The sequence below is a fragment of the Halichondria panicea genome, chromosome 14, assembly GCF_963675165.1.
Source record: "Halichondria panicea chromosome 14, odHalPani1.1, whole genome shotgun sequence".
In the NCBI taxonomy this organism is placed as follows: domain Eukaryota; kingdom Metazoa; phylum Porifera; class Demospongiae; order Suberitida; family Halichondriidae; genus Halichondria; species Halichondria panicea.
The window spans coordinates 745,001-752,500 of record NC_087390.1 but is presented as its reverse complement, the minus strand read 5'-3'; the positions used below and the strand labels follow the sequence as shown (position 1 = coordinate 752,500).

The 7,500-nt window shown below is 41.2% G+C and overlaps 3 protein-coding genes across 6 annotated transcripts in view; all 3 read left to right on the top strand.

The window, feature by feature from the left end:
* LOC135347263 (peptidyl-prolyl cis-trans isomerase G-like) overlaps window positions 1-2,388 on the top strand; it is a 2,681-nt gene extending 293 nt beyond the window's left edge. The window contains exons 2-7 of the mRNA XM_064545168.1: window positions 1-153; window positions 381-513; window positions 1,016-1,185; window positions 1,741-1,948; window positions 2,038-2,220; window positions 2,328-2,388. The exon at window positions 1-153 is cut by the window's left edge and continues 30 nt beyond it. Coding sequence (XP_064401238.1) covers window positions 1-153; window positions 381-513; window positions 1,016-1,185; window positions 1,741-1,948; window positions 2,038-2,220; window positions 2,328-2,373 — 893 coding nt within the window. The 3' untranslated portion in view covers window positions 2,374-2,388. The remainder of the gene's footprint in view (window positions 154-380; window positions 514-1,015; window positions 1,186-1,740; window positions 1,949-2,037; window positions 2,221-2,327) is intronic.
* Window positions 1-3,616, top strand: part of LOC135347255 (formin-like protein 2) — a 45,696-nt gene extending 42,080 nt beyond the window's left edge. Inside the window, exons 20-21 of the mRNA XM_064545152.1 lie at window positions 3,271-3,426; window positions 3,553-3,616. Coding sequence (XP_064401222.1) covers window positions 3,271-3,381 — 111 coding nt within the window. The 3' untranslated portion in view covers window positions 3,382-3,426; window positions 3,553-3,616. The remainder of the gene's footprint in view (window positions 1-3,270; window positions 3,427-3,552) is intronic.
* Window positions 3,617-3,973: 357 nt separating this feature from the next.
* LOC135347253 (formin-like protein 2) overlaps window positions 3,974-7,500 on the top strand; it is an 83,312-nt gene continuing 79,785 nt past the window's right edge. For all 4 annotated transcript variants that reach the window (XM_064545144.1, XM_064545145.1, XM_064545146.1 and 1 more), the window contains exons 1-4: window positions 3,974-4,196; window positions 5,508-5,752; window positions 6,138-6,224; window positions 6,471-6,675. In XM_064545144.1, coding sequence (XP_064401214.1) covers window positions 4,161-4,196; window positions 5,508-5,752; window positions 6,138-6,224; window positions 6,471-6,675 — 573 coding nt within the window. In that variant the 5' untranslated portion in view covers window positions 3,974-4,160. The remainder of the gene's footprint in view (window positions 4,197-5,507; window positions 5,753-6,137; window positions 6,225-6,470; window positions 6,676-7,500) is intronic.

Here is a 7,500-nt window from a genome sequence, read left to right as displayed (position 1 = left end):
ATGTGGTTCCCAAGACAACGGAGAACTTCCGGTGTCTGTGTACGGGTGAGAGGGGGGAGGGCAAGAGCACGTTCAAGCCACTACACTACAAGGGCACACCCATCCACCGTATAGTGAAGGGATTCATTGTACAGGGAGGAGACTTCAGCTGCGGTCAGTATGGACATTGTATCATGTCATTTGTGATAGTATTATGTACCTAAGGGTGAAAAATACGATGCTTAAATTTTTTTAGTCGTAAGTTAAATTACATGTACACACAAGGGTACTACACATCTTCAGTAGTTTTCCCGAAGACAATTGGACAATCTTTGTGTTTCATCCCCCCTCCACACACACACCCACACACACACCTCCACCCCCACACACACCTCACACAGGTGATGGAACGGGTGGGGAGTCCATCTATGGTGGCATGTTCAAGGATGAGGCATTCCAGCACAAACACGAGAAACCATTCCTCCTCTCAATGGCCAACAAGGGACCAAACACCAACGGATCTCAGTTCTTCATGTGAGAGAGGGGGCGGATAATAGCTGTGTGTGTGTGTGTGTGTGTGAGACTACCATCTTAGCTGCACTTATAATTATAGTATGAAATGCTACCATCCGGAATTAAAACATCTGGCAGAGGAGACCTAATCATGTCACCAGCCGAGGGTTTGCACTTTAGTGCTCTAGTGTAAATTGAATGTTTCTTATCCCCCTATGTATAGGTCTAGATCTGTAGGTGTGTAAAGCCTCTGTAATTGTCTCCATAGATAATTATTGCCCTGAGCTTGAAGTCTGATAGTTGTGTTTGCAGCTGTGTATGTTCATCTTGTATACCGTATAGCGGGTAATTTTCATGAAGTAAAATATTCGTTATTTTCGTGGGCAAGCTGACCTACACAAAATTTCACGAAACTCACCGTTTTCTAGTTGAACGAATACCCAGTATACAGTATACAGAATGTAGTTTGTATACCAGTGTCGTTATAACGGTAATTATATTCTTACCCCCCACCCTCTCATAGTACCACTCGTCCTGCCCCCCACCTTGACGGCATTCACGTGGTGTTTGGTCATGTGATCAGTGGAGTACAGTTTGTGACAGAGATGGAGAATCAGAAGGTGGACACGAACCATCGACCCTACGCTGACGTCAGGATTGTCAACTCAGGGGAGCTGGTACGAGTCTCTAAAGGTGAGAGGTCATTCCTTAATGCATGATTGTCAGGGTCAAAAGGTCGTAATTAACTGCCTTCCCAGAGGACTTTAATTGCATTCTAATTGTATACAATTCTTCCTTTGGTACCTCCAATCCTTATTACTAGAATCGGCTCTTTAAATAGAGTTTCGATTGTCCAATGTTAACGATTTAATAATTTTCTGAAAGCTTAAAAAAAGCTCTTTCAGATGGTATGTTTAATTCTCAAATTTGGAACGCGCCATAATTTCTGGAAAATACCATGGGCTATATAGTTCATGGTATTTTGCAAAAACAGACCTAAAATAGACTTTTGATTTTAAGACACCATCTTAACAAGTTTGATCTAAGCTTTCAAAATATCATAAAATTAACGTTATTGGACCAACAGAACTAAAGTTATGGCCGTTTAAAGATGCTTTATTTAGCGCTTGGCCAATCTACGTTATAGTTATGGTATGTGTCACCAGCACTGGTCTCTATGCCTACACTAATGTAGCATACTAAACACACGCCCAGTTATCTAATACTCTCTGTTAATTCCACAAACAGCTAAGAAGGTCAAGAAGAGAGCAGTGGTGGAGTTGTCAGCAGAGTCTATCAGTCATGATGAGTCATCCTCTGAGATTGAGAGTGAAGAAAGCTCCAGCGATGAGAGGAGCAAGAGACGTAAGAAAGGGAAGGTCATAAATAAGGAGAAAAGAAAAAAGAGGCGTAGGGAGAAGAAATTGAAAACGAAAAAGAAAAAGAAGCCTCCACAGTGAGTATTAAACACAATCTGAAAAAATTATGTATAAATACACCCGTGAATTTCTACGTAGGTTTATTGTACGTTAATGTTTTTCCCAGGTCTGACTCTGACTCAGAGGAGAGCTCTGTGTTGTCAGGTGATGATCATGTGACCTCCACGATGGTTGATGAGGAGGAGCCTCCCCTTCCTCCTGAGCTAGAGGATGAAGCTAACAAGTCGTGGCTGTACCGGCGCAGTAGGACACCCTCACCCGTCAGGGAGGAGAGAAAGAAAGATACGAAGTAGGTCCGACAAAACTACAGTACCGTGTGTGTATATACACTGTACATGTATATGCTTAATTTCTATTTGCTTTGTGATTTGTAAATATTATGCAACTTTCTCTCAGTTTAACAACAACAAGAAGTTCCATTCAGTACTTCCCTATAATATGAGTGTTGTCTGTAGGTACCTCCTTCCATTCAGTATTTCCCTAGCTACCGTATAGCGGGGATATTTCGAGGGTATAAATGTTCATGGTTTTAGCTGATCAAGCATCTACCGCGAACATTTATACCAACGTATACCCTAATTATAGCCCACGCTTTTGTCAGACAAATTGGACCCTACACTCGTGTTATAGTCCGTCTATTACATACCAACTTCATCCCCCCTCCGTTTAATCAATGGTTTGAGGACTCTTTCAGCTGCCATAACTTGCATTCAATTTCAACTATTTTGGGGTTTTTGACAGCTTAAAAAGAGACCTTTCAAATGGTATCATCAATGTTGAGTACGTACATGTAATTACCAATTGCTTATCGATCACACCACATGTAAACCTCATTTTGTAGGAGGCGTTCGGAGAAGTTGTGCAATACTTTGGAGAAAATGCTAAACTGAGTCAACCCCACTCCATCTTCTCCGTTCTGCACAGATTCGTCACAAACTTCAGAGTAACTTTCTTACTATAATTATAATAATGAGTGTTGTGCATTGATATGTAGGATAGATGTTGGCATGTCATGAGATCAGTCTAGTATACTGCCCTAGGTAACCAGCAGTTGACCCTACAACTATTGCTGATACCATCAATCACCTTTAGTGGTCTGTGGTGGTTTCCTGTTTGATATGCTTCAGGGGAGATGAGGGCGACTGATTATCTACAAACAACATGTTCACCTTTGTTTATACATTGTCCAAATAAATTGTTTCTAACCTTTGTCAAATGTTGGTTTTCCTCTTTCCCGTATGTATTTGTATTTTAGTGTTTCTAAGTGCAGTCATGTACAGTGTGTGGGTGTGGTATACAGTACAGTTTGAATGGTGAATGATATTTTGTCCCTATACAGAAAGCAGACAGTGACAACCTTGCCAAGATAGCCATCAGACAAGCTGTAAGTATATCACAAGAGCGTACATCAATCATTCTGTTAACACATTCTCTCATTCCCCCATTATAGCAACTGTGTGTATTACCTTGCGTGGATGACACTTCCTTATCAGAGGTAAACAACACCCTCTCCTGGTATAAGAATATCTCTTGAATAATAATCACTTGCTGTCTAAATATCAACTGAGAATTGTCTGTCTGTCTATATATTAACTGAGAACCTGTTTGCTTGTGTGTACAGGATGATCAGGGTGTGGACGTACTGCCTCAGATCTACGACGGAGCTATTGAAGAGATCATTTCCGGTCAGTTGATTGGCTACTGTCAGTACTTGTGTGTAACCACTTGTCTAGGCTCATTATTTGAGACTGTATATAGTTTGTTAGCCTGAAGTTTACTGAGCAGCGTGCACATTTTTTAGGTGTAGATTTGGCCCTGGGTTATTTTGTCTTCTGTAACTACTGAACTATAGTATAGATTTGCATGCTTGCTACTACATACATGACAGTGTACCAATTCTGAATTCATCGGCCGCTCTTGCGCTTGTACTAGAATCCCTATTATTCAAGCTATCTTATTACAGTGCATGCATATAATGGGAGCAGCAGAAAGCAACCCCGAAAGCCCAAGTCGTGTGTGGAACACGACCCCTATAAACCTTGTTAACAATGCAACGCTGAACAACAACAGTGTGGATCCATTAAGCAGCTTCATACAGCACACCAACAGCTCTGCTAGCTACTCCATTGGCCCCTCTCCAACCCTCAATAGAGGCCCAAGAGCAGCTTTTGATAAACGCACACTAGGATCTGACTTTGTGGATGTGGATGCTATGGAAGCCCTTACTATATGGAACAAATGGAGAAGAGGTTTCTGGAGATAGTGGTGAGTGAGTAGATACTGTAGCTAGCTAGCTAGCAGCATTGTGAGGGTCTGGGCTGGAGCAAAAGGGTTGATATCGTGCTCCAGCTCACATGCATGGCATCAATACATGTAATTATAGCGTATTTATATAGCTAGCTATAGCTCCAGACTTCTTCAATGAATATTTGATCCCCTCTAATATTACGTGCGTAGATTGTAGTGGCTCATAGCTCCTTCATGTGTTCATTATTACACTAATTACAGCGACAGAAAATTTATGCTTGAGATTTTTACGGTATCTTTAAAATTTCTTGCGTTATGGGTGACCAGTAAAATAAATATAACTGCACTGATTTTTTAAATAGCTGTATCTGACATGATAATTATTTTCTTCTTCCAGTGGCTTTGTGTGTTCTGTCATGTCGTTACCATACAAGTGCCATGTTGTACATGTACATGTACATGCATGGTACATGTACATGCATGTACATGTACATGCATGTACATGTACATGCATGTTGGTATTGTGCACATGCATGTACATGTACATGCTCTAATATTATAATGGTGGAGGGGAAACATCGTTTTTCACGTGTATAATCGTATTTACAAAAGCAGATGTTTGACCACTTGAAAACCTCGTATTCATTGTTGTATTTGGTCAATAATTATTTGTAAGTGGTCTTGTAAGGCATGTTGTCGTTGGTTTGTGTAGTCATTCAATTACCTGTATGTATTCAAGGCTGCAGTAGTCAAAGCAGCTGTGGGAAGCTGGTCTACACCTGGCCTAGGAGTAGATTTTCAATATCCCTACCCTTACTCTGAGTCATAATATTTTGTACAGTACATTGCTTTCTGTACTACGATTCTTGGTAGTGAGAGTCTCCTTTTTAGCAAGCAGAGCATGACTACATTCTTTGTCAACAGTGTTTCCTTGTATAGCTGATTGAGCAGTTGATCCCATTGTGTGCTTGTGTGTGAACTACAATACTGTCAATATAATATATTGACAGTATTGTGTGATCATAATGTCACTGATTCCAATATTATTGGAATCAGTGACATTATGATCACACACACGTTACCCATAAAACATATCCTCCACCCACCTCTCACACACATACCTTTATCTGTCTCCTAATTCACATACCCGTACCCTTATCCTCATACCCTTATCCTCCACCTCTCACACACACCCAAATTATCCCTCTCCCAATTCAAATACCCGTACCCTTATCCTCCACCCACCTCTCACACACATACCTTCATCCCCAATTTACATACCCATACCCTTATCCTCACACCCTTATCCTCCACCTCACACACGCCCAGGAATCTATGGACCTCCCTAACGACAAGCGTCAAGTGGTAATGGGCTCGTCTGAAGAGAAAAAATGGCAGATGGTACGAGACTTCACCCGCCGACGTCGCCAGGTTCCCCCACACGAGTATCTGAACAAACTGAGACAAGTGACGGAGGGCGACCCTTCTCGGAGGATGAGGAGAAAGATAGTGATGTCATCAACTGTGCAGAATCTACAGGGCCTGGAGATATCACTAAGGACTAATAATATCAGGTGGGTGGTAGGGGACTAATATTGTAATATCAGGTGGGTGGTAGGGGACTAATTAGTATTACGAGCATAGCCAATTTCTCATTGTTATATAACTGTGTATCTTAATACCTACTTTTGTGCGTGTGTGTATCTTATGGGCATTGTACAAATTGTATACCGTATAGCGGGTATATTTCGAGGGTATACATTTTCGCGGATGTGCCTTTAGAAAGGTTTTCGCGGATTTAATTTTCGTGGAATAGCGCCTTTTTTGCAGCATGCATGCATGGAATATTAAATTCACGGTTATAAATTTTCGTGGTTCATGCCTAATCCGCGAAAACTACGAACATTTATACCCTCGAAATATACCCTCTATACGGTGCCAGAGTCACACTCACTACAGCTGGGTGCAGGAGTTCTTAGATTCACGGAACAGTGGACTGACAGTGCTGGTTCGCTACATGAAGATGAGGTACACGCTTGAGCAAAGGTCAGCTCTACCAATAGCATACTTAATTATTATGTGCGTAAAAAGGGTTGCATGTGTGCAGTTTTTGTAAGTTGTTATGAATGTAGATGTCTTTGATTTCTCTTTTGTAGTATGTGATATTATAACAAACACTGAACTATTATACACGAGTACGTACATGTATGTATACAGTTATCGGCAATTGCTTTTCAAGTTGTGTGCATAACACTTCACACACAATCCCCCCCCCCATACACACACGCACAGTCACGGCCACCAGACACAATCCCCCGGCAGTCCTGTGAGCCGTCAACTCACGAAAACCAAGAGCGTAGACGCTGGGACAATGCTGAACGGGTCCTCTCCACCACGGTCCCCTCTCATGTCTCGTCGGAATGGTGGTGGGCGCAGTGAATCCTCCTCTGACATACACATCTGTGTACTCTGCCTCAGGGCGCTCATGAACAACTCCGTGAGTCAAGTACTAGAGTCAGCTCTGTAAATAGAGTAACAATAATCCAAATCCAACGATTTTCTGCTTTTCTGAAAGCTTAGTCTTTCAGACGGTATGCTCAAACCTCAAATTTGGAACAGGTCATACTTTCCTATTCTCGGGAACTTATATATAGCCCATGGCAATATTATTTTGTCAAAACTGGCCCAAAATAGACCTTTACTCTGCCTTAGGGCTGTCATACCGTAGTACTTGCGCGTGTAAAACCTTTGCAAATGAGCCAAATCAGTAGAAAATTTGACCTTTTGCAATCTAAATTTGCGTTCTGGCAATGATGGTGATGTCATACAAGTGGACAAGTGTAGGTTTTTGCGATTATTTTGTATTTTTGCAAAGTGTCAACACTCACAAAATTCGCTTATGTTTGATAACTCGCAAACCATTATAGATTATTATGCCTCCCTACATGCAACTACAGTGTATGTGGTGTGGTGTGGCGTGGTGCATGGTAGTTGACCTCTGATCAATGTAGCGTGCACTTTTACCATTAAAGACTTTTAATTCTGTAAACTGGTGTACTTAAAACAGAGCGTATTGTCTTGGTCCATTTGATATATATATTATGGTATGCAAGAATTCCACTGTTTTGAGTACCGTAGCCGGTTATTTTAGTATGGTGGAAATTTTCATATTGTAGAGCATCATATAAAAATTATATTATTGTAATAGGTTCAACTGAGCTGTACGGATATACTAAAATTGGTAGTTCATACGAAAATTTGCACCAACAAAAATTACCGGCTATTAATACAGTATGATGTAGTACTGTAGCTAAAAAGGCTC